At 45.6% G+C, this 27867-nt stretch overlaps 1 protein-coding gene across 2 annotated transcripts in view; it reads right to left on the bottom strand.

Moving 5' to 3' along the window:
* rev3l (REV3 like, DNA directed polymerase zeta catalytic subunit) overlaps positions 1–27637 on the bottom strand; it is a 64286-nt gene extending 36649 nt beyond the window's left edge. For both annotated transcript variants that reach the window (XM_068708576.1, XM_068708578.1), the window contains exons 1-3: positions 27007–27637; positions 977–1166; positions 763–837 (exon numbers count right to left, since the gene is read on the bottom strand). In XM_068708576.1, coding sequence (XP_068564677.1) covers positions 763–837; positions 977–1166; positions 27007–27145 — 404 coding nt within the window. In that variant the 5' untranslated portion in view covers positions 27146–27637. The remainder of the gene's footprint in view (positions 1–762; positions 838–976; positions 1167–27006) is intronic.
* Positions 27638–27867: the final 230 nt, after the last annotated feature.

The following is a 27867-nucleotide window of genomic DNA, read 5'->3' as shown; positions in this document are numbered from 1 at the left end:
ACCCTGGGGAGAAAAAAACCCAAAAAAACACACGCTTACTTACCAAAGACAATTACACAAAAGCCACCGTTTTTAACACAGGATTCCTGTTTCTGTTTCTATTTTTAGTTTCCAAGCATGAGTAGTTTTCTCAGATTTGACAAAGCTGATCTTTTTGCATTTTTGTGTGGTTTATTTTCTATTTTTCAGTCCCAATAACGATTACCATTACCGATCCAATACCAGTGTTTAATTCATAAAATGCACTCCTCACTGTGTGGAATAGACTGGGGTTATCTTAAGTGAACCTTGTGTGACAAAATGTGAATGTAAAAGCTTCCTTCTTGCCTCCCTAAATCTCTCTTCATTGCTCTTTACCTTGGTCCCATGTTCTTTCTCATGTCTCTCTCTCATCATATATACTGTTTATCGTCCTCCCCTCAAGCCTCTTTCCCTTCCCTCTCTCCCTGTGAGTCACTCGGCTCTCTGCCAAGGAACCAATTCAGCTGCACAACTCCACTCACCTTGTCACCACTAACGCCGATCGCTCTGGCAAATAATTCAGTCGTCCTGTGTGCTTCCACGCACATTACACACACACACACACACACACACACACACACACACACACACACACACTTTGTACAACTGAATACGCAGCGATTGATTTCTGTTTAGTGAGCCGGCGGAGTCGTGCGCACGCCGTGTGGCGTTCAGCGACATCAAACAAGCTTGGGATGATCTCCTTTCACATTAGAGTGCATCGATTTGACGTAACCTTACCTTTTGACCATTTGGGGATTGTACAGATAGATCTTCATAAAGTGCTTCTCCTTAGCGTGGTAGCCATAGAAAGGCCTGGAAGACAAGAGACGGACCACATTAGCATGTAAACCTGGATCATTCAGTGTTATAAGGATCTTCCCCTTTGTTATTTTATGAATTTCAATAACAAGCTTTCTGCAGTCAGAAAATCAGAAAATCAGGAGTCACTTACATGCCGGAGACCAGCACCACCTTGAACACGTGCTGGGCGCTGGAGGCGGGGTTTCCCATAGCCACGTTGAGGGCCCGGTCGATGCTGAAGGCCACCTGCCGCAGGTAGCGCTCCGGCTGCTGTCTGAGGCCATCGTACGGCACGTAGATGTAGGGGAACACGCCATGGAGGTGGAGACACGTTTTCTGGCCTGCAACACAACAACAAATCCATTGAACATCCAGATTAATCTTATTTCATTCATCTACTTCCCATTGCTGCTCTCAAATCCAACAGATGCATTTTGCACGTCACTGAATTCACAACTTGTAGCTTAAATATTCAGACTTTTTTAGAATAACTTGGACTAATACAGTTTATGACATTTATTAACATACACTGTGGCTCAGTAATGTGACCAGTAGGGCTGGAAGGTGTCGTGAACAAAACTTTTTTCTGTTATTCTTTTTTTTGATGCACTGTAACAAGGAAAGACCCATTTTTGTGAGTTACAGTAACACAAGCACCAACACATTTTTTTCATTTGCACAATAGATAGTCCATATATGATTATCAAAATCACACACTGGCATCTAATGAGAAAATAATTTTACAAAATATTCATTCAAGACCAAAGAATGTATAAGACATATAGGCCATAGTCACTGTGACTACGTCCACTTCGTCGACTACAGTTTTGAAGCCTTGAGTTTGGCATTTGGGCCATCGCCATCTTGTTTTTTTGGAACCAGAGGTGACAAAGGAGGGTGGAGCTAATCGAGATTGAGACCATAAACTCATGTTTACAATGTTTACTGAGGTAATAAATTAAGTGAGAAGTAGAGTCATTTTCTCAAAGATTTCTGTACAATCAATGTATTTATGCTTGACAAACCAGCCAACCTGGTCTGACTTCATGGAGCCAAAAATTATATAACATCTGTGTATGCTCAGTAAATGAGCTCACACGACAGACATGTTTTTCGCACAGTTGGCCAAAGTGCATACCAAAGCACAACCCTGCAAATAGTCTTTTGTTCTGGGAACCAAAAGGCTGGATTGCAGGTTGCTATACCACTGGCATTGGGTTATTTCGGTCGATACCTTATAAAAGGTATCACGTACTGATCTCAGCCCCGTTCCCACTATTACAGAACAATATGAATCAACTCACTGTACTCTTATTCCCAGCATGCAGTGACACACACAGCCGAGCAGCCTTAGATGCTAGTACATCTACTGACAGGGTGCAAGTGAGATGGATGAAGTGTGCAGAGGGTCCAATAACCCCCCCCCCAGTACACTTTCTGATCAATCACTGCAAGTCACCGGCGACACAGATGGATGAGTGCGACAACAAGCCCGTAACATCACAAAGCAGCCCATTAGCTAAATAACACTAGAAACAGAGCGGGAGAGCGACGCTGGGAATTGTGGGTGTAGCGGATTCAGGTCTCAAGCGGTGTGAAGTGAGGTCAGCACGGCGCAGCGCGCGCAAGAGAGAGAGAGAGAGCGAGAGAGAGAGCGAGCGAGAGAGAGAGATGCAATATTTAACAGGCGTGACGTCATCACTCCCATGACACGCACACTGCTGAGAGTCATCTGAGGTGAGACTGCGCTGCAGACGGTGCACTCCGATTCAATATCGGCCCAGGCCGGCGCTTTCATCCGCAGGCTGCCGGAGGACGTTTAATCGGGTTACATAAAGGATAATAACGGCAGTGTAAAAATGAAGACAATAAAGAAGGCTGATGCTCACAGAAGTCTCTCTCTCACTGACTGCTGGACGAGAGGAGGCGGTGTCGAGCAGGAGGACTGACTCTTGCCCTGGACGTGTCTGCACATGCCCGGGGACGGACGGACGGACGGGGTGCGCGCGCGCACACACACACACACACACACACACACACACACACACACACACACACAATCCAACACTGTGTGTGTGTGTGTGTGTGTGTGTGTGTGTGTGTGTGTGTGTGTGTGTGAGAAACACACCACAGATTAGGGCCATCATTATGAAATAACGCGGGAAATTTTCATTTGTTATTCTGTCCATGGAATGGAAATATCAATTTGAATGGCGTGTGCTGCAGTATGAAATGTTAAACCTGTCAAAAACTTTAAAGCAACACTGAACAATCCAGCACCCAATCCCTGAAGTCCACAGTAATTAAAAAGGCCGAAAAGGTTGTGATAAATTATAAAATTTAAATTAAATTCTGAAATATGCTTTGACAAATGTGTCTCTGCAGGACAGAAGTTTGCGTGGACAGAAACGGTGACAGACATGCCAGGGGAATTTCAAAATCATCATTGAATCCATATATCGATCCACATCAACCTAACGTCATTGACCCCTGTAACGAGTTGAGTTGTGAAGGTGACAAATTTATTTTGTCACTAGATTTGACCTGTATACCTGTAATACATCATACATTTGAATGCAACCATTCACATAAGATAACTCTTCACTCAGACAGTTACTCAGGAAGCCTTCATGACTAGACAGGGAATTGAAAAAGAAAAAAATGAACGGATTATGGTAGAGAGACGGTGGGATCAACAGGTCTGTGTCAAGTCTGGAGTGTGTGTGTGTGTGTGTGTGTGTGTGTGTGTGTGTGTGTGTGTGTGTGTGTGTGTGTGTCTCAAGATGAACAATGCCAAGGTGTGTAGTGCCACTCCGGTGGTGGGGGGAGTCTGTCTGTCCTCAGCTTGCCGTGTCAACATGGAGTCTCACTCTCGCGCACACGGACGAACGCACACGCACGCACGCACGCACGCACGCACGCACGCACGCACGCACGCACATGGACGAAACGCACGCGCACGCACGAGCAGTCTGCTTCGGCTGCAGTTGCTAAGCAATGGCAAAGCAAAAGCCCCTGACGGACAGCGGGGGAGATAAACAAGTGATTCTTTCTGCCCAGCTGGTCAGGCAACAAAGAGAGAGAGAGACAGAGAAAGAGAGAGAGACAGAGAGAAGAATAGTGATGAGAGAGAAAGTGTGAGTGTGTGTCTGCATGAGAAGGAGAATAGGATGGGGGGGGGCACACAGTGTGTGCAGCCTATTTGTGATGTGAGAGTACGATGTTGGACTGTCTGCCAGGACGTTGTGTTTCAGATAGAAGGAGCATCTGCTGCTTCAGCTGGATGTGGGCTCATTACTGGGATGTAGTCAGACTGAGGACCGGGGGCAATGCAGTACTGCAGGAGTGAGTCCTAAACCTGGATGAGTCAGCATTATTAAATGTGCACTTTTTTTTAGTTAGATGCCGGAAATAAGGTCTGCGGTGAACACAAGCCTGAGAGATTTTAACATTTAGTTTTCTACGATATTAAAATGCATCAATAAAGGCAATAAAACAAAAATGTTTCACATTAATGATACATCTATGGGATATATTCTCGATAAAGTCTGCATCTGTTTTCCTCCACCAACAAAAACACTTAACTAACAACCAATAGGTTTTTACGCCGTTGCTGCCGAGTTGGCTATACAATTGTGGGAACATTGTTTTGAGCGTCATATCCCCTCGCAAAATGACTAGTTTTACCATAAGAATGGCATCAATTCAGTCCGATTACTGAATTAGTTTATTCCCATTCAAGTTAACAATGAGCCAAACTGGAACTCGCGTGTGAATGCTCAAGGGCAGTGTGCAGCAGTGAAGCGGCTTTATAAATGTCTTTATACTGCTGGAATGAGGAAGGTGTCATCTTCTCATTAACTGATAACTTCAGTGGTGGCAAACCAGTATTTGATTGGAAATTTTGAGAGACTACAAAAACAAAGAGAAAATCTCACCCTGAAGAATATTAAGAAGAGTTACAGGGCTATAAATAACAATTAATTTAATAATCAAACAATGTTATTTTATGGTGATTAAAAAATGGTTTACTTGTAAGAGCAAATCGTCACATTGGAGAAGACAGAACCATTTTTACTTGATAAATGACTCGACAGAAAATGAATCGACACAACAACAATTTGACAATTGCGTGTTTCGGGCTCCTACACACCTCTTGTCGCTTTCCTCACTATTCCCCTGCCACATGTGCAGTTTCCTGTCTAGCCTACCACTGGAGGATTTGTGAATGAGGATATCCCCCCCCCCCCCCTCACCCTCATTGTTATCTACGCTCCATGACTCAGCAGCAGCCCCACAACACCACTGGGTCAGTAAGGCCGTGAACGCCAGCAGTTTAGTCATAAAACCAGCCAGTGAGTCTGTCTGTCGGGCAGAACTTCTGACACTTGGCCGAGCAGAACGCTATTAACCTGTTGTTGGCCATGCCGAACCCCCAGTTGTTGGCTCAAATTCAGCCAGTGCAAACCCCAGCACCAGGTGTCTGATCCTGGAGGACTGAATTACAGTTGATGCGTCAGCCGACTCGGGGTCCATCTCTGGAGTTGCTGAGCGCCAAGCCGGGGGGAAGACGAGACCAAAGTCCCAGTCGTTTCATCCTGCTGTTGCCACTTAGGATGCAATCCAAAGAAACAAACTATCCGACCGTACAGCCCTCGGTGAGTGTCACAGCAAACACCGGTCTGTGTTGCAGACATCACTGCTGGTTCGGAGAACAGCGACAGCTGAACTGAGTATTGAGGCAACAAATGTGCGCCTTGTGGTAGCACTTACATCTCTGTTGGTGTCTACATTTCTGCTTCATCAACACTGTAGGCCTTAGGCTTCAGCCTGCAGACCCATGAGGCACCCACACTGGTGATTAATTGATTAGCTAATTATCTCTGCTGATTAGAACTCATCTCAGGATTGTGTGGAGATTGGCTGTGATTGACATTGCACCCTAATAAAAAGGACAAGCTTTATCATTTGTATTCGTACATGGAGTTCAGTGACTTTACGTAATCCCAGCATTGCTCCACCCACCTTCAACTTTGAGCAGAGGCCTAATCAGCCGGATTAAGTGACCTGTGTGTGTGTGCAGGGCCTTTTTTAAAAAGGGGTTTCAAGTGTGTTCATGTAGACACGACACACTGCTCTGATGAAGCAGGGTTCCCTTCGGGGGTGAGACCAGCGAGTCGGCGCTGGCCATTGGTCGTCAGCCATGCTGGTAACTTTTTCCTTGGCAGTCGGGTCTGTTTACTCTGTCAGCCACTCTGCCTGGTAACCAGCCAGGGTTTTAAAAAGCTTCAATACAGTTTGGGAGCCCGACTTGCTACGAGGAAAAAACAGTCACATTTCCTGGCGAACATTAAAAATCAGTCGGCGGTGGCTTCCTGCTCAGGAGCTGGGAAAAAGAATATGCAAATAAACTTAAGTTGTTGAAGCAGGAAATCCTCATTCCTGATGCCAGCTTTATTTCTCTGAGATTACCATACATGACAGCCCACTGGAACACAGAGGCAGACATCTTTATTGGTCCGAGGCAAGTTCCCCCGAGAACAAATGATCATTTTACGTAAAAACTCATTCACACAAACCTGGAAATTGCCAGAAAAAAAGCCCCGGTCTTAACTGACATCCATAAGTGAGGCATTTGGGGACACCAATTATCCTCAAGCTCACACTGTGTACTGAACTGTACAGGAAAATACATACACTCATGTGTGGTCTACTGTACATTTGAGTAGAGTGCATTGAGTTATTTTTCCTCCTTAAACTCTCAGAGGTTCGGGGGAGCATTCAGACTGTAATCAGATAGACCGTTGCCACGGAAAAGAGTGGATGAGGATATTAATTAAACCAGTGTTGGTATTAATTTAAAAAAGGCCCAGGGAGAGCTGCGTGAAATCTAGGCCCGAGCACTCCCACCGGCTGGAGAGGGGAAGTCAGAGTATGCGCTACCAACGCACAGCTGTCAAGGTGGTGGTGAGAAATGAGTGATACACCTTTTTATTTGCCAGTAAATAAAATAAATGCTCCACGAGACCCGAAGCCAAGCTCCCGCGTCTTTGCTTGCCAGCTAGCTGCTGATTAAAGTGGAAGGAGGTTAGCCCTGAAGTTACCTTTTAAGGTGGACCAGCTGTTCTTTAAATGCACACAGAAAGCACACACGCTAGAAGATTCAGAGTGTGTCTCACTGTGCAGCCTGTCAGAGCACCATGAGATGGTGAGAGGTCTGGAGGAGGAGGAAGAGGAAGAGGAAGAGAAAAACATGTATCTGGCTGGCTATTATTGGAAACAAATAACCACATAGTTGGTCAGGCAATAATAACAACTACCCATGAACTAACAGAGACATAGAAACACGTTCTTGTCTGCATTGGCACTAACCTGTGAGTATCACACACACAGAGAAATCCATAAATGGTTGCACTGATCAGGGATCAGATAAGCACTACAGCAGTATATTGTGTTAAAGTTGCTGGAGTCTCTCTCTCCGACGAGGAGACAGGTAGTCGATTTCAGTGTCACTTTAGCTGCCTTTATCTCGGGGGGGGGGGCTGCTTCCAAAAGATTGCTCGCTGATGTAGTCACACACAAAGATAGCATGAGCGTCTTGAAGAGACGTGGTGCATTAACAGTTTTGAAACATCAAGCTTAAATGTGTCTCAACACAACTGAACACATGTCACGTGCTACCCGATCCGTACATCTTGAATAAATACAGTTGTTTGAAGGTGTTTTCACAACAATGTGAAATGGATATTAGAGAGGGAGTTTAACTTTTTTGTTTTTTTTATGCACTGGTATCGGATCAGTACTCGGTAACAGCCAATGCACACGTTCAGGTAACAAGAAGGAAAGAAATGGAACATCGCTGCATATAAATGAATAAATCTAAAGTGGAGACACGCATCGCTGCGTGCTTGGCTGACATCTCGAAGTGGATGACGACACACCAACTCAAGCTCAACCTGGACAAAACCAAGCTACTGTTCCTCCCGGGGAAGGGTTGCTCGCACCGGGACCTGTCCATCACCATTGATGATACCGTGGTGACGCCGACTCGGACTGCGAGGAACCTGGGTGTGACCCTTGGTGTGGCCCTGGATGACCAACTGTCATTCTCAGCAAACATTGCATCGGTTACACGCACCTGAAGATTCCTGCTCTACAACATCAGGAGGATTCGCCCCGTCCTCACTGACGAGACGGCGCAGGTGCTTATCCAGGCTCTTGTCATCTCCTGCCTGGACTACTGCAACTCTCTACTCGCCGGAGCCCCGGCGTCGGCCATCAGACCTCTGGAGCTTGTCCAGAAAGCTGCAGCTCGCCTGGTGTTCAATCGCTCCAAGTTCTCCCACACAACTTCCTTTCTCCGTTCTCTACACTGGCTACCTGTAAGAGCTCACATCCAGTTTAATACTCTAGTGCTAGCCTACAGGGCAGTGAAAGGAACAGCTCCTTCCTATCTCCAGACCATGGTCAAGCCCTACACCCCCGCCCGACCACTTCGCTCTGCTACCTTGGGGCAATTTGTTGCCCCGTCGCTCAGAGGTCTCTGCGGCCGATCGACCCGGTCACGTCTGTTTTCTGTCCTGGCCCCACAATGGTGGAATGAACTTCCCACTCACGTCAGGACAGCAGAGTCGCTGCCCATCTTTCGGCGCAGGCTGAAAACCCACCTCTTCAGGAAGTGCTACCCTGAGCCTTCCACTTAGCACTTATTGTTTTCATACTAGCTTGTTGCACTTATTGTATTCGTATTACTTTTTTTTCCTTTACTGTTTTTGTTTGTTTCTGCACTGTACTTTGGCTCTGAGTTATGCTCTGCTTCATGCTCTTAGATGCTTGTTTGGAAAAGGAGATGTACTTATGACTTCTGGTGACTAGTAGTTCTCTTGAATACCTATGTTGAATGCACTTATTGTAAGTCGCTTTAGATAAAAGCGTCTGCTAAATGACTGTAATGTAATGTAAAGAACATGATATGAGCTTCTTTTCAAAAATGTATGGAATGCAGAGCATTTCAATGCAGAGCCAGTGACATTAACCATTCTCAATATTCTTTTGGTAAGGACAGGCGGGAAAGAGAGGAAAGGAGAAGGTCCCAGGCCAGATTTGAGCCCACACGATTATACTCACATTTTTGTGTCATTTTGACAGCTCACGGTGTAAATATAGACAGAAAATATAGGGAGAGAGAGACAGTTATGCGGTGCAATAAAGGTCAGAGGATGAGAGAGAGGAGGAACTCTCTACGAAATTGGAAGCGCTGGTGTGTTGTGCTTCACCCAGCAAAATAAATAAATGCAGTCAATTCCACACAGAAATAAGTAATCGGCGCGATGAAACCGGCCGATCAATACCTCCTCAGCTCGGGTAGCAACGCTGGCACCGCTCTCTGTGTTCGCTGCCACTGACCTAATGAGTCGCTGGCCGTGCCTATGCTCCTTCATCATGTCGGGTCATTCCAATGGCTTCCAGCAAACGCTAGCGCAGCCACCACAGGGCTCGCAAGATCTGTATGCATCAGAATGTTTTTCTAAAGAAAGGAAGAGAAAAAAAGAAAAACACACGCCACACACTCTTCCTTTCTTTTCCATGTTGTTGTACAGCACGTACAACAACGGCTACAGAAAAGTTTTAACAAAGATGCATCAACTTCGACAGCAGTAGACGTTGTCGTCTACAGCGCTCACTACAGTGTCGGAGAGCAAGTGGCGACTCCAAAGGAGGTAGAGAAAAGACCATCGGAGAGATCTGTAACGTTGTTCTGAAACACATGGCGGAGGCAGAGAAATCAGTACGACCTAAGTCATCCAAGGTGTGGGAGCATTTCAGACTAAATAAATCGAAAAAGTGTGTTAATTGCAAGATATGCAAAAGCGACATGGCATGGCACGGGAGCACCACGGCGATGATTCAGCACCTCGTTATCCAGCTGACAAGCATGACAAGTTAGCATTAGCTCGTTAATAACAGTAGTAAAGCAGGGGTGGTATAGTTTGCAAGACTAAAGAATCGACAGATTAATCGATTATTAAAATAATCGTTAGTTGCAGCCCTAATTGAAGTGCTGTATTTGAACTCAAGCGATCAGAAAAACACTTGGGCTGAGGAGGAAACCACTCGGGTTTTGGCAGTAATGACGGTTGTGGCATTGAATGTTTTAAGGTTGATCACATACACGCCGTCGGTCACGTAATACAAGAATTGAAACCTTAGTGGATAGGAGGTATTTCTGCATATATTTAGAGGTGAGTAAGAAGTAGAGATCTGACATGAAGTTAGGGGAGAAAGAGAGGGAATGAAACCAGCAATCAGATCATGTGGTCTGCACTTTAGTAGGGCTGTGTATGGGCAAGAATTGTGGCTATACAATACGTATCATTACAAGATTCCATACATTGCGATACTGTAGGCAAAGAGATATATTGGGATTTTTTTAAATCTAAATTTTAGTTTAAAAACATTGTCATTGTAAAAAGAACAAACCACCATATGCATAAAATCTTTCTTTTTTTTAAAACAGTCCCGTAACATCCAACATCATAGGACTACTTTTTGTGCAATCTGAGCCACTGTTACAAACCTTCAAATGAATCAAAATCAAATATCGATTCAGTGTTTTTGAGAACGGATACAGTATCACAAAACATAATACTCAAGTGCATGAATATTTTCTTACACCCATACACCCTTCAGCACGAGGCCACCTCTGTTTCTTTATGAATGTCTGGACAAGGCTGCGCTGCCAGAACAGACCTCCTTCACTCTTCTCAACATCTGCAGGTCACTGCATAAACACCAAACACATGGCAGAACAACTCACTTGTTCTCTCAAACATACACACACGCACACAACATAAACTGTAGAGCTTGAATCAGTCCACTTTGCTCTAAACAGCAGTCCCTCATCTTCTGAACTCTCCCAATCTATAAACAGAGCTGCTCTGAGGCTTTTAAACAAGCCCTATGAATGTGTCAGCAGAGCAGCACGGTCCTGCTTGGCTAACTAACAAAGCTAACAGCTAACATCAACAGAGGTCGCATTGAGTTTCAGTAAAATGAGTATTAGGTGAAGGTAAATTATAAGTGTTATGTGTTCAAATGTAATTATCCATTTTATACTACAGTGAAAACTGTTTTTGTTTTTAACACACTGGTATCATATCCGTACTTGTTACTGGCCAGTGTTAGCGATGGGGCTACATCATTACTCAATGAAAATAAAGAAATAAGACGATTTTCCGCACTCTCAATTAGGGCTGGGCGGTATACCGGTTGAACCAATTGACCAGTATACCAGTTTAATTTCCCGTATGATATGAATTTTTCATATACCGTCATACAGCCGAAATAACTGCTGTTACTGTTCAACAGGAAGCAAAATACCTTGTTCGCCGGGAAGAGCGCTACGGTTGGAGCTAGTTATGTAGTGAGAGGGACCCCTAAATTATGGGTTTAACTTTATAAAACAACAATTAATAACCCACAACTAACACTCTTTAACAAGGCAACACCACGGCACACAACAGTTTGTGACACATAAACAATTTGTGACACTAATAATTGTACATTTCTAAAATTTCACCGCCAAACAGCATGCTGGGTACAGCTCGCTAGCTACCCCGGTAGCACAACAGTCTGCTAACTGCTGGGAGAGGCTCTGTTGCGTTACTTAAAGAACAGAAAAGAGCGATGCAGGAGGAACAAAGAGAGACCGGAGATGCACCAATAGAGTCTGTGCCCAAGAGAGGAGCTGTGTCTGCTGTTTGGACGTGTTTTGGTTTTAAAAAATCTGACGTTTTGCGAGTTTGGAGCCACTGTTGATGCCGCTGGTGGTAACACAAGCAACTTACATCACCTCAGCAGAAAATGTGAGTTATTTTCATGTGTGTAATAGATGCAATCTGAAATGTACACCTTGAAAACTGCAAACCTATCTACGTCATATTTTTATCTTTGTTAAATGATCAGTAACGATAACTAAATTATATGCTTATTATACATATTACAAACACTATAACAAAAACACTTTAAAATGTAAATGATTTTTTTTTGCTTTTTGGGGTATTTTGGTTAGACACATATGCAACGCTGATTAGACTGTAATACGTGTGGTATTTGTTATAAATGTAACGCTACGTTGGTACATAGAGGGTGATAAGAAAGTGTACTTGGAGGGACTTAGGACCCAGGGGAATGTAGATGATGGAAGCAGGAAGAGACGGAAGTGACGCCACACAAACAGCTGTTCACTGCTTGCTACCGGCCGGAAGGCCGGCCGTTGGCGGTTGGTGGTTCTTGTGTTAAAAATGTCGGCTTAATAATGAAACGCTCAATAAAATAATTTTCGGCATTAATTAGTTAATGCGTTAACGCAAAAAAAAATACTGTGACTTATCTTACAAAATACCGTGATATACATTTTTGGTCATACTGCCCAGCCTTCAAAGGTCTTCTCGTTCTTAATAGTTGAGGCTGAAGTTCATTTCTAGAACTTGGGAGACAGAAGTTGACAGAACAATCTTGCTTCATGGTCCATCTAATTTGTTGGTTTGGTCCGTTCTGGAGCTGAGCAGAAGGAGTCCTCAGAAGATGCTTTAAATATTTCAAGGGAGGAAAGGTAAAATAAGCAGCAGCCGGAGTGACCTGGATAGAAGAGGAGCTCCAGGCAAAAAGTGTTCATTGCAGTCTGGGCAAACCTCCGACACATCACAGTCATGACTGCTTGCAATACGGCATGGCAGGTGTGCTATTTGGGGAAGTGCATGAATGCAAAAATCATTCCCAACAATCTGACTCAGTTTTAATTATTTAATTGTTAATGCAAAGCAAACTGTGTTTGAATCCTACTTCTTGTAATATAAAATATATATTCCCAGTTTCAATCCTGTATCTGTGTGTTAAGTGTTTATTTTTCGCTTGTTATATACCAAATATATGTAGAAAAATCCCCGTCTTTTCTCTTTTGTAAAATGGTTTTAAATGTTTGATGACTCATCCTGCACTCAGGAGAGTTTCCAAAAAGTCATCCAATCAAATGAGACTTTGACAGATAAAACAGATAAGATATATACGTGGACAAAAACTTTTGCTTTCATTTCCAAAAACAATGCTCATCCTGTGAGTGACAAAAGCAACAAAACGGCCAATCAATGGCTAGTCAATTCACTGTAATTTTGAGTTTAATCTGAATCCAGTCACCTGTGTCCAACGTAATAGCTGTGATGGCAGCGAGCAAATAACGGCGACCAATGCATTGTCTCCCTGTCCCAGTTTCATGACATGGAACGGAATCAGCTCCCACATTTTTCCTTAATGACCGCTTTGTAGCCAGCATGTCCCCACCGCTCAAACTGAGCCTGCTGGAGGACAGGCATGGATGGGCCTCGGTGCTAGCTATCCCCCCCCCGACGTCTCTCTGGCCGAGGAGACAGAAGGCACAGCGGAGCCAGTCGTCTGAGGCAGACAGGACGAGGCTGACCAGATGGAAGGCGCTCCGTGCCAGAACCTTCTTCGTCAGGCAGACAAAGTAACAATGCATCAATCTTCATAAACGCTAAACGCCGAAATCGAGGTTGGCCGCCACGCGGTGGTGGCCCGGCCAACGCCAAGACTGTGTGTGCCGGACTTCCTGTCGTTACCTCCGTGGGTGAGATTCCTGTGCGTCTGCCTGGCTGGCGAGGACAGAGCGCAGCAGACTCAGACAGACCGGGTCAGGGATGAATCAAAATCAAATAATGGGAGAAAATCTGGCCTCCTCCTCTGGCAATGAATCAAAGAGCAGAACTTGTTGCATTATTAGATTTCAAAAGCAAGTGTCTCAAAATAATTAACAGATTTGATATAAAACCGCAGCGACAGTACAAAATAAAAATAACTTTGCATCGACACAGCAGATGAAGTAATCCGTCATCTCTTAGGGCAGACAAACACAGGGCTGTGCTGCTGGGGCCGATGTGAGACAAGGACTGTAGATTCAAAGAGGTTTCGTAAAACGTCCAAATCACACCATGTGATTGGTCGTCTGTTTTCAGGGTTGATAGGAGGAACATGGTCCAACCTGAGCTGGTCCAACCCAGATCCACTGTTACCAGGGCTGCTATTCATCCTGTGTGTGTCAGACGTTCTCCACCTCAGTGAAGTCATCTCTCTCTCTCTCTCTCTCTCTCTCTCTCTCACTCTCACTCTCACTCTCACACACACACACACACACACACACACACACACACACACACACACACACACACACACACACACGAGGGAGGCTCAAGACTTCTGACAGACAAATGGAAATCTGGGAGGCTGTCAACGATCTCCCACAGAGTAAAAAAACCCATCTCCATGCACAAAACTGCATCAGTCACATAAATCACAACACAGTGTGTGTGTGTGTGTGTGTGTGTGTGTGTGTGTGTGTGTGTGTGTGTGTGTGTGTGTGTGTGTGTGTGTGTGTGTGTGTGTATGCAGAGTGAGACATGGCCTGCATGAGTAGCAGAGTGCTGCCTAACCAAAGAAGGCAGAGCGAAATCAGAGCACTTCTAGCTTTGCAGGTCACACTAAAGGTGGCAGCCCTTAAACTAGACATCTGTCATTCACAATGTGTGACACTTTTGTCACAATATGCGATAAATAAAGAGGACATTTACTTTCAGTCTGAAAATTAATCGTACGACTGGATTGGAAGAAATGATGAGCCCCGAGAGCGAGGTCGATTTCCGGTTATGACGGTCCGGTCCGGTCCGGTGTGTGAGATCCAGCACCAACTAGATTTCATGTAAACAGGCTGAACCTGCAATTGTCATTATGACACTTCTGGCAAATTTAAAAGGTATCGACATCAGCACCCTGTGCAGGCGGCACCGCAGCAGTAAATCCACCTTGTATAGAGTGCTGAAGGAATGAGTCCTAAATCCCAGAAATGAGTCTTCCGGTTCCCTCATCTCAAAGTCAATTGTTGTTTTTTATGTGTTTTTGGTTAGATGCCTGAAATAAGGTTTGTGACGAGCTAAAAAAGTCATGTGACTGTGGTGTAGTTCGTTCATAGCCTAACGTTAGCTTTTTATTTTTGGCAAGTGAATTTATGTTTCAAAAATCATAAATGTGAAGATTATCTTGCTGAACAAAACGTGTAAATATAAAAGTTTGTTTGCCAGAGAGCTTGTTTTCTTCAGAATCCAATGGAAAAGTTCCATTGGCTTTTTGTCAGGGGAACCAGTACGATGCTAACTTCCACGTTGGTTGTCCTTTCAGCGCTCTATTACATTAGTAAAAAGCAGTATGATGACAACTTGATAAACATAATATTATGTTTGCTTCTAAACAGAGCCACTAGTATCTGAAAGGCTGAGAGCATTTGCCGAGCCAAGGCCTGCATCATGAAATAGATTGAATTTCAGTAGAGGTGGGAAGGAGAAGAGGCACACAGCACTCGTGTTTGTTTACCAGTAAATTCAGGTTGTAATAAACCAGAATGATCCTTTACACATGTTTTTACAGTTTGAGCGGCCATGTCTCCCCAAGACACCACGAGAAGACTGTTTTACATTCAAGGACACAAGCATGAGCTTTGCTTCCTTCAATGTAATATCCACATGCTGACTAATACCCTTCCACTGCTCAACAACTGCCGAGGGGCCCTCGAGCAAGGCATGTCAGTCTCTCTGGCTCGAACGAGTGACAGCAAAAATGAGTAGAGCAGGTCACACATGCTCAGTCCTATCCAGGGATAAAAGAAGGGAAAAAAGAGGGTCGAAAAAAATCTAATCACGTCAAAAAGATCAAAAGCCGTCAGTCACCTGAGCGGGAGTCAGAGGAAGGGCAGACGAGATAGGAATCGCTCACAGTCGATGCAGAGGGGTGTGCAAGAGGTAAGCAGACGAACTGTTTCCTGGTGACTCAGGGATTTCTTGAAAATGTGAATCAAACATCCTGTGTTTTCTAACAAGACAACCCCACGTCCGAGCGGCATTCTCCAGCATGTGGAGAAGGATGAAGAGAGAAGCCACTTGTTCATCCACTCCTATTATCCACATGTGATTTGGTGGCCTCTCTGCTGATCTCTGCTGGTGTGAAACCAGACACCATCACTAGACATGTATACAGTCGGTGAGAGCGAGGAGTGGAGAAAGAAATCTGTTTTCTGTCCTATTCTGTCACCCTTTTGGTGTGCATATTAAATATGTTCATTTCGTCTGCCCTGTTTATTTCAATGAGGGTGGGCTACGTAACGGAAACACTTCTCCATATATATAGAGTTAAGACATTTTGTTTTGAGCAATATTTGGGTGGAAACAGCTGGTGGAGAGCAAAGAGACGGAAGGTCCGGGGAGAACGACAGATAACTGGCTTTTGCTACAGTGTGTACGGAAACGGACAAAGAGAAAACAGAGAGGGCATGAGAGGGAAAAGCTGAGAGGAGATAAGAAAAAGCAAGCGAGAGAGAGAGAGAGAAGGTAGAGAGAAAGAGAGGGAGGCTAGAGAGAGCGGGTCTGAAAGCAGCAGTCCATCCACTGAGAGTGTAATTAGCAGGCCGAGGGTTTACAGGAAGAACCCTGTGAACTAGGATGCTTTATTCCCACATGACCTGGAAAGAACTTCTTCTCGGAGCAGACAGAGAGGGGGGAGGAAAAAAAAGCTGGACTGTTATGGCCCGAGCATGAATACATGGAGCATCAGCGTAGACCACGAAGCATGAGGAGGAGGAGAGACAGCAACGAGGGAAGAGGAGACGAGAGTAGTGCAGATGCAGTGAGGTGTAGTAGGACAGAAGGGCTGGAAGAGTGAGCTGGAGTAGGAGTTTAATTAAATTAAGTGAAATATTGCTCCAAAATAAAAAGGTAGGTTTGCTGCACACATGAAAACCTACAGACTGGCCTGTTTCAATTATTTTATTTGATCTGTGCAGTGGAGCCGGGTAGTTGCCGGCCACTGCTGCGCTGTGATTGGCCAGTCTGTGTCAGAGGGGCGGGACTTAGCGAAGAAACAATTGTGTTGGTGAACTTCTATAAAAGGAAGGTTTTCTTTTCCTGATGTCTTCGCAAAGAAATGCATCATGGTGCCACAATACTCCACCAGAGCCACTTCTAGGACGGATAAATAGTTTGGATGTCTTAATTACAACCCGGGACCTTGTTGCATGTCACACACCCCCTCGGTATGTCCCCTTGTTTCCTGTATTAGATCTCCACCGTGGAACGTCTAACGTAGGCAAACAAAAATGCACACGAAAAAGAAATGTCTGCGGGAAAAGGTGCAAGTGGAGTTCAAACAGACCACAGCTACAACTCTACATAAAAAATAAACCCTGGACTTCCACAGCCACACTACTTGAACCCCCCTCTCTTTATTTGCCCCCACTAATGACTGCCGCCATGTTAATGTTCAGGCATGTGAGTGTGTGGGTCTACAAGATAAGAAGACCAGGTGGGTGTAGAGAGCCGAGAGGGATTGAGAGGGTGTGTGAGGCTTTGACAATCTGAGGGCAGGAGAGAGTGAGGAGGAGGAGGAGGAGGAGGAGGGACGGCGGGGTGAGATGAAACCCGATGTGATTCAAGGAGAGAAAAGTGAAAACCCTCGAAACTGGAACGGCATGTCGAGGAAAACAAAGGAATGTGGAAGACAGAAGGAGGAGGAGGAGATGAGGGGAGGCCCAGTACAGCAGAACACAGAGGCACTGAGTGTGACCAGTGGAGGGGAAAACCTCAGAGTGCCTGCAGCACATATGCAGGTATATTCTCTCTTGGGGGCACTTATTAAGCTAATTTACCATTCTCATGAAGGTGCGTTCATTCACACATAGGTGGCATGCATCATGTTTACGCTGGTCATTTTAAATCTGAGGTGGCACACTTGTGCTTGCCAACCGTATGGGGAAAAAAGGAAGAGAAAGTTAGGATAAGAATCTGGATATGTTCTCGCGCGAGGTCCAATGACCGTCCATCCAGATTGTAAATAAATAAATCCTGAGGTTTCATAACGGGGAGGCAGGAGCCGAGCGCCGAAGACGCTGCGCTCTCTTATGTAACGCATTATGTAAAGCTCTTCTCCCCTCATTATGGCAGACATTTAGTGTAATAATGTGCGCCCCCATTTTAAGCAGCCTTAATGAATGCAGATCCTCCTCGGTTACTGCAGATATATATCAGTGGGACTGGCAGATCAAATATGGAACACCTTGAGAGGAAGAGGGGGAGGAAAAAAAGAAAAAACGAGGATGATGGGGAAAAACAGGAGTCAATAAGAAACAAGGAATGATGAAAGATGTTCATTTAAAAGGAATGGGATCAAATAGAGCAAAACAAAAGGAAATGCCCTTATAAAAAACATGACATGCCATGACGTGACACATTTCATAATGAGTGTGAGGAGCATTGGTTGGAGCAGAGTGGTTGCCACGGCGCTAGCGGATGCTGCGCGCGTCTCTGGTAGGGTGTGTGGGAAGGGGGGGACGTCTCGCCAGACAGCGGGTGAGATTTCAGAGCTCTGCCTGCTCTCCTTCTCTGAGCTCCCGACACAATTTGATATTCACGACGCGTCCCGCTCGCCGCCACACATCACAAGGATCGGAGACGGCGGCTTGGCTGGTGCATTGGGGCGAGCGAGACTCACTCACTTGCGCGCGCGCACACACGCACACACGCACACACACACACACACACACGCTCTTCCCCGGCAACCCCACCCCCCCCCCAACCGTCCGCTCTCAATCAGACACAGGGACGGCCGTAGACGCAGCTGAGATATTGCTGTGACTGGAGCAGATTACAGTGGTGAGAGAGGCGGACACGAAGAGAACCGAGCACGTCTAGACAGAATGAAAAGGTTTCTTTTAGTTCTGACGTCAGAGGTGGTAAATGTCTCCCAAATATAAAAAAATATATTAAAAATATTTTAAAAAACGCTCATCAGACCGTTCTCAAGAGCCGGTGGTCTGTTAAGTAGTGGCAACAACAACCCCACCAGCCACCAAACACAAGCCTGCTTCCATTAAAAAACACACACACACACACACACACACACACACACACACACACACACACACACACACACACACACACACACACACACACACACACACACACAGCTGTGCTTCCAGAATATCCCCCCCCTCCCCTTTTTAATAAGCCTGCCCTCACAACTCACTATACCCTGCTACCGAATTAAAAATGTATCAAAAAAAGACCCTTTGGTTCCCACCGCAGTCTCAGATTTGAAAATAAATAATAAAATAAAAACAGCAGCAGAAGGAGGAGTGAAGGGTGTTGGTCTGCAGCTTTTGAAAAGAAAAGGTGGACTTTGTCCAAGTGAAGGAATGTACCAACTTTACGCAAATATGCCGTGAGGCTGAAAGCATGAAGAAAGGTTTGGTAAAATCCAGAGCTTATGAGAGACCGAAGCATATTTGTTTCACTGCATTGCAATTTGAGATGTGATCAACCATCCCTTTAATAACTAATAAATGATAGATCTGTGGCGATGTTCAGCAAAGGGACAATTGTGGCACAACTGAGTGAGACAGGAAATGTACCTTTAACAGTCAGCCCGGTCTACACTAGAACATTTTTTCGGTAACTGTTATGAAGTCTAGTTGCTCCCTTGCTGTGAGAGGGTCACAAGGCTGTCATTGCCCTTCTAAACAGCTGAAACTTGACCGTGCTCATTAATAGACATGGTGGATGTTTCCATCAGCTGTCTTTGAGTGTGGAGTACTCAAACAAGCCAAGGTGTCACTCTGCCCAGTCTCACAGGGGAAGATATTGAGCAATATAAGGTTGTGTTTCGAAGGTAAAGATGTGCCCATTCAAGTTGAAAATGTTCAACTGTCATAAAGACGAGACACCGTGCACACATTGCGAGCTAACTAGCTCGTTAGCTATAGCAAACTTTTGGTATAGTTGGCCGTTTGTTACAAATAAACGTGGGCTGCACAAACATTCCAGCAGTCGAAACTTGCACTGGCAAACATTCAATTTGCATTCAATCCGACCAAATAATACGAGGTGCTCCAATGAAATGGAATGTATCGAGCATCAGCACATGGCAATTATTGTACGTTTGTGCATATGCTTGTTGCCGCATGTGAACAATGTGTTTGCTATCAAAATTAGAACTTGAGTTAGCACATCATGTTTAATAAGGTCTGATCTCCGGCTTTAAAAAAAAAAAAGGTCAAGCAAAGAGTAAGACGCCTGGTTTCACGTCAACAGCAAAATAAGAAGACTTCACATGCAGAGGCAAGAATCCTGTGAATCCAATTATTGCACAACAATGCATTAATCAGAAAGCTCATGTGCTGGAGTATTAGTGCATTCCTATAATAACAGGAAGCAGTGCTACTCCACCCTAATTTGCAGATATACCCAATGCCACAGATGAAAACTTAATAGCTTTGTTTGTCTTTGCGCGCGCACGCACGCACGCACGCACGCACGCACGCACGCACGCACGCACACACGCACAACTCATTAACATCCATGCTGAATGGCACAGCATGGCAGGTTCAAAGTGTTCTCTCCCTCCAGCAGTGATTTCAGCTTTCCTCGGCCTGCCAAATCCTCTCATTCTTCTTAAACAAGGTCTTAATCTGCTTTGAAACACTGCGGAGTTCTCCTGCAGCACTGCTAACGGCCCTGGGGGAACGCAGAGTGGGAAGTCTCCCTCCCTCGCCAGCTCGCTGGACAAAGTGGGGCCCCTCCTCTTTCTCTCTGTGGGGACAGTGGTGCAGGAGGCGAGGGGAGGAGCCCCCAACACTGCGCGCGCGCACGGGGGGGGGGGGGGGGGGGGGGGGGTGCTGAGGTCCTGAAATGACCCCAGCACCACGTGCCAACGCGGGCCCTCTCTCTTCGGACCACACAGAACCACATTGCAGGAGCCTGATTTGTGGGGAAAAAGAATGAGGTGGTGCCAGAATGGAGGACAAATCTCTAGCAGGCACTTCACATCAAACACTAGCTTCTTACACAGCGGCAAGATAAATACTTCCCGTTATCCCCAAGTCCCTCCTCATCAATCCATCTCACCATGGCAATGAACTAAATCATATCACCTGATTGGCAATGCCATCTAGCATACAGCTACTAGAGAGAAACAACTGCAACTGGTATCAGAGGAAAAAAACAAAAAGTTAAGTTTGTATCCCAACCATGACTCAAAACCGTGTCAATATGCCCCCAACCCCCCTTATTTACATCACACTGATGGAAGGCTCACTCTGGACTGAAAAATATGTAAACCGAACAACAGCTCTATGGTCCTGAATGTGTGTGTGTGTGTGTGTGTGTGTGTGTGTGTGTGTGTGTGTGTGTGTGTGTGTGTGTGTGTGTGTGTGTAACTACTTATAACTCGATAACAATGCCACAGTCTGGTGACGGTAATGAATCTGACATCCAGGAGTCTAGCCAACATTTCCCCACATCCAAGTCTCTCTTTTGCAAAGACAAGAATGTGGAGTTTCTTAAAATAAAACAGGGGGCGGTGCGGTTCATGAGCGGTTCTCGCACGACGACCTCAAAGCCTGGTCGACCTGGTGAGCAGAGCCGAGTCCCTGCAGCTCGGGAGCTGAGAGGACGTGCTGGTTCAGAGGACAGTCAATGCAGCATCACGAAAAAAAGTGAACACTTCAGGCCAAGCCTGCACGACAATGAATGGGCTTTCAACAGTAGGAAAAAAAGACTAACCAGCCTAGTTAACGTGAGGTCACCCGTCGCACCTGACGCTGACAGGAAGTGCATTGGAGACGAGGACTGCTGCAGTGTCAGGCTAGTCACGCATTCTGATACCCACTGAGGAGCCTGAGGGAGCTATTATAACCATCAATCACACCAACTGCAGCAGCAGCAGCAGCAGCAAGGACACCGAGGCAGCTGCTGTGAACTCACAGCTCCTTCAAGACAAAAGGAAATCTCCACCATCCACCAGGTATTGGCTTCTAAGTCCTCATCTGCTCTCGCAAACCGCAGTGTGTGGCCGTGGAGTTTAGGACACGGCATCCGCAAGGAGCCGAAAAGGTTAACCAGACTGAGGGTCACCAACTTGTATGCGATCTACCTGCTGAGGTCAAAATCAGAATCGCAAAGCATTTCAATCGAGGGGAGATTCAAAAGCTTTCTATTGGCAAAGGATATGCAGGTTTGTTTCAAGAGGATGACAGTGTGCGAGACAGACAAAGGCTGGTATCGAACCAGAGACCTTGTTGGTATATGCCTTAACCGTTTGGATAACTTCATCAGCACAACAAAATAAAAACACTTTCAGTGCTTTTTCCCCACCCAGTGGATTTCTTTTAAATACTGGAAGAATGTTAAAAGATAAAACCGACACAATGAGCAGGTTGGATGACAAGTTGCAGATATCTGCAGCCCCACAATCACCTCTCTATGGCTTTGACACCATTAAAAAGCACACGTTTTGAGTTGTATACTGGCAATTGCTTGCAGCGTTGCATTCAATTACAGTTCGACAACACAACAAATGAGCAAATTCCTGGTAGACTTCTGATAGTATAGATCTCAGATAATTGGCAACGGAGACGTGAAGGAAATGGTACCGCTGCCAGCACGGCAGCACCTGAGAGGTGAGAGTGCCAGCTGTCAATCATACAGGATTCGTATATGTTGAGTAATATGTACACCTTGATGCTTCCAGTTGACAGCCCCTAATCCCCCATGCACATTTTGGTTCACTTCTTGCAATTGGGGTCGGATTATGTTCTCACTGTAATTGAACCGATCTAGGGTTGGTTTAGAAACATTCTGGGAACACCACCCGCGAGCAGTCTCCAACTGGTTGTTTTGGGGTTGTGGTCCTTATCAGAGTACGACTACTTTGTTCATGACTGCCCAAACAAACCACGCGAGTTTGATTTAAAGGGACTAAATGTTGGCCTGTGATAGCGGCCTTCTTCAAGAGAGAGCAATAAAAGTAGGGATATACCAGCTACTGTAACATCTGACAGAACGCATCACCCCTCTATGCTAAAACTTCAACAAGCTGCCGGGACTTCGGAACAAAAAAAACCAAAAAGCTTGAAAACGCATCGCTGAATTATTAAACTACTTTGTGGATTTTTTTTTTTATTACTTACTCTCGGTTGATAAGATGCAGCGATCCAAATTATTTTCCAATATCAATTGTGATACATCAACTCTGGGCGTCTGCCGATAGAGTTGTGTTCCAAAAACACTTTTTCTTATGACACTGGTATAGAAACATCATGGCCTGACCTGTGTCCTCTGCCTTTATGTCCCTGACCAACTCCTCATAACAATGGAAGCCTCGGCATCGCCACAGCCAAAATCCTGTAACATTCTGGTTTGACTTCTATAAAAAAGCCCTGACAAGAAGCTGAGCTATCTGTGTGCAAAAACATCAGAGGATAAGGATTAGCATGGAGCAGCGTTGGCCTCTCTTTGTGACGCTCCTCTATCGCCAACATGGCTCCCCCTCTATCTGGTAAATCTGCATGTTTCCAACACACGCTAAACCAAACACCCCACTGGAATGTTACATTTAAAAAAAAATTATAAACAAAAAGCAAATCCAAAGACACCATTCCATCAAATGGGCATCTCACTCAATTACAGTGTGATTAGAAGCAACCGGAGCAGCAGACTGGGAGAGAGAGGACAGTAAACAGTTAAGGGGACGATGACCTTCTGCCTAATGAGCCACAGAGTCTTTTGAATCCGCCTATTATCCTATTAATGGAGCCGGGAGGAATTCCTTCAGATGGCATTAAGGGCTCCCCTGGAGAGAGCTCAACGTGGGGGGTGGGAGGGGGAGGAAGAGGCCCCTCGGGTTTTACTCCTCCATACGCTTCATGCCTGGCCCCCTCTCATTCAGGTCAATTGGTCATGCACTTCCTCCCTCAATAAACACTCAAGTGCACATGTCCAAAGCAAGGAACCAAAACAGTGTGGCTCCTGCTGTCGTGGGGCCTCCGGGGTCCAAGCTCGCTGGCATGAGGGGGAGATCAATGCTGTCAAAACCTGAAAAGGTTGAAGCCGCCTCAACCGCTACTCTTCGCGGTGTGAGAAAAAGGCTCAAAGTTTACCTCCCTGGGAGATTTTTCAACCGCAAGCACACGAATACAGTCGGTGATTAGATGCTGATCACGAGTGCGATTTTCACAACAAAGGGATCCCCCCTCCCCTCCCTATTCCAGAAATGGATGCATGTACAGTATGTGTGCGGCACAGGCAGGCCAGCCACCGAATGCTAACAATGAGGGGAGGGAAAAAAGAAGGAGAAAAAAGGCAGGAAGCGTGGCATCGAATTACACAGGGCTGATTGGGGGCAGTGTGCGTGGCTTGGGTCAGGGAAGGACAGCGACTAAGAGGCCTGGGGGTTGTAGCCAGAGCCACATGGCACAGATGCACTGCTGACCGCCTACACCAGGGTAAACGCCGCGATGAGCTAAAAGCCGACACACATTAGGAAAGAGCTGCTTGTCAATTCCTCCCCTCGGGGCAGACAACACAAATCACCACGGAGGGCAATAGGAAATATTGAAAAGTAGCTCCTTTTGAGTGGGCGTGGTCTGTTCCTGAGCTCCAGAGAGAGAGAGGAAAAAAAACGTACGCCTCTCCGCCTCAATGTGTTTCCAGATGGTGATGTAATTTTATTTCTGGAAACGCAGAGCTAACTCGGGACTCCGGCTCACCCCGAGTGATATGTGAGCAGAGACAAAAAATACACACACACACACACACACACACACACACACACACACACACACACACACACACACACATATCATTACTGCAACACAAAGTCTGATTCAAACCACATTTATAACAAAGAAACAATGCCAACTACTGTGTTTGTGTACATACTCGCCCTGGTATCGTGCGTGCTGGCTCATTTGGATGGAAAAAAAAACAACAGACTCGTGCAAAAGTAGTCCCGCTCAATCATCTCTTATGACCCGCTAGAACTGTATCTGCAGAGGCCTTGCCCCCTGCCTGTAGTTTCTTATTTTTCTGTTGTCGGGGTGTTTCTGGGCATTAAACTTTGGGCAGGAAGCTAAAAACATGGTGGACACAACGGCGAATATAACAAGGTGGACTAAGTGGTAGGGTTAGGGTTGCTGAAATCAAACAAATACATTATCTATGACATTTTTTGGGGAAAACTGTTGGTGATGTCAGCAGGGATTTACACACAAGATGGGTAAGACAATGGTTAATGGATAAACTACTGTAATTAACCAAGGGCAACCAGCCACCCTAAATGCAAAGTCACCAGGACCCAGTCAGAACCAGTACAATTATGAGATGACCTGGTTTGAAAAATACCAGAATTGACCTTTAAAGTGGACATGGGCTGAAATGATGTTGATATTAAACAACTGTTTGATGGGCAGACAGTTAATCGCCTGCAATTTGTACCATCAATTAATCATAATAATCATGTATTGTCCTTTATTTCATTGTAGATTGCAATGATATTTTGGTTATAGTCTATAATTCCCATTTAGACAATCAACTAAGTTATAAGTTGTCTGATTGACCAAATAGACCAAAGTTAATCAGTATAGTTGCACTGAGCCTAAAATGCAACGCCGTGTTCACAGGGTTTACTGAACTTGAATCAGTGTTGACGAATTGCTCCTCAACATTTATTCTCTGACAAGATACCTCGGCTGCCTCTGCTGCAATGTGCGTGTGTGTGTAGCCCCCTCATATCCGCACAACCGCATGCGAACGTGCAGGTTTATGACAGAACCAAATTAGACCCGACACCCTAACCCTGACCCACAGTCCCTTCATTTCTCCGCTCCAAATCCTTTAATCCTCACTGAGCTGCACCGTGTTGGACACTGCTCCAGGTCGTCCCTGGGAGGAGCACCGCCACAGCCCTGTGGGGGGGAAGACAAGTTTGACTCCCATTTTCCCCCCACTAGGAGACTGGCAAGCCCTGCTAAACAAATATATATATAAAAAAAACACAGCCACTGTACCGCAATGGTGTTTGTTTGTTTTTTACCTGGCAAATAGGGTTGAAGAGAGGGCACAGCATTCGCAGGAGGGTTTGGCTGGGTTTTAGTGCGTGCCATTGTGCAGGAAATGGTTCTATTGTTTAGCGCCGTGGGGATTAAGGTACCCAGAGTGCTCGGCTATAATGGGTTTATTAGAGAGCAGGGCATGTGGCAAATCTCAAAGAAATACACAAATATGCTCTTTTTTTCATAGTATATATATATATATATATATATATATATATATATATATATAGATAGATAGATAGATATTTTTTTTACATCAGCAATCTCTCTCCATATAAAAGTCTTGTACTGTCAATATGCACAGCACATTGATTTTCACACAATGAAGGATTCTGTTTTCATGGACAGCGTGTGTCTCATTGTTATATCCTGCATATCAATGTGCTGTCATGATGTCTTTTCACACTGTACTGTTTTCCATACCACATTGACACCAGGGTTGCATTTACAGAACCCCTCTATGCATCTGAATCTCTGCAACCGGTATATCGCGCCATTTATCGAGCTGCTAATCTTGCTGCAGTCACTCGATCCTCCCGTTTCGCTCCTTTTTTTAAACTGTCGTTTTACTTGTAGTCCACTGAAAAATGAATAAATAAATAAAAAATAAAGCTCAAAGAGGAGGCAGCATGATGTAGTCTAGACTGTCCACGCTCCACAGGTTGCTATAAACACAATAGAAACCAGCATAAAAGGGAGGTATACAAACTGTCCCTGAATGCCACATGTGGCAGGTAGAGACACAAGTCGAGCCCTTATAGACCAGAGCCTCCACCACCACCATGCCACGATGGAGCAGGGGAGCGAAAACAAAGCAGAGCCGTGTGCGGAGGGAGGGGGAGCAGAGGAAGGACTCCCACCGCAGCGGGCAGAGCCGTATGCAAAGCAACAGCGGCACAGACCGCGTTAGTACAATGTGTCAACACCCTACATCATCTTCCTGTTGACATTTTGCATACTAGACCCGTTAGGTTTCCTCTAAACAACACGTATACGTGCGCGCGCGCAACCAAAACCAGGTTTAACGTGCTGCTGTGCTGCAAGAAGCACAGCCACCATTAGCTTCCTTTAATAATGAAGAGAAAATACCACACACACACACACACACACACACACACACACACACACACACACACACACACACACACACACACACACACACACACACATAATAGTTGGCTAACCTGCAGGTGTTGCTCCAAATATCCGGACCACCGGCACTTTCTTCACGCCGCTCTCCCTGAATTCAGAATAGCAGACGTCCAGGTCTTTAATGGGACTTGCCAAATAGAAGTCCGCGGTGACGATACGCACGGCAAACATGACTGTCGCGTCCGCCAAGAGAGGTACCGAGCGCTAGAAAAGCCCAAACAAACTACTGTTAGGGGTCCATGCGACGCGGGCACCGCTGCGGCCAGTCGACACCGGCTGAGAGGAGCGCTGTCACGGCGGTAAAACAACGACAAAGCGGAGGGGAAGCCCGGTTGTGTCCCATGAAAAAGACGTGAACAAAGATTCCCGCGGCTCCAGCGCGTCCCGAGGTGCCGCCGTTGGAGGCTCCACCGCGGCCAGGGAGAGCTAAACTCGACGGCGGAGAGTGATTACTGGACGCTCTGCAGTTGTCAGGTCCATGTTGTACTTGTACTTGTATTTGTGGCTGTCCCTTGATTCCAGCTCTCTCTCTCTTCGTGGTGTTTTTGTTTATCAGCCAGGAAGACGTCCCCCAGGCTTCCGGTATGTAGCGTTATCTTTCCAAATCACGCCTCAGAACTAGTCCCAGACAGCCCCTCTGATGTGCTCCTTCTTCTTCCATAACAGGCTAGCCCGAGTTAGCTAACATATGAGGGGAGGTAAGCCCGTTAGAAAGCACGATAATGGTACTTCCGACTACGTTTTTTCAGAATAAAAGCGGCGTCGAAGAGTCACCAGCGCAGTAACACAAAAGCACACAGAGAAATGAAAACGACGGATTTATTTTGGAGGAATCACATCTGGCACATTTGTTTATGGCCACCAGTTATATATTGGGAGGCATCGCTGATTTG

This window comes from Cebidichthys violaceus, unplaced genomic scaffold (genome assembly GCF_023349555.1).
Source record: "Cebidichthys violaceus isolate CVI_PGR_0920_01 unplaced genomic scaffold, fCebVio1.0.p SCAF_14, whole genome shotgun sequence".
In the NCBI taxonomy this organism is placed as follows: domain Eukaryota; kingdom Metazoa; phylum Chordata; class Actinopteri; order Perciformes; family Stichaeidae; genus Cebidichthys; species Cebidichthys violaceus.
This window is presented reverse-complemented; position numbering and strand designations above follow the sequence as displayed.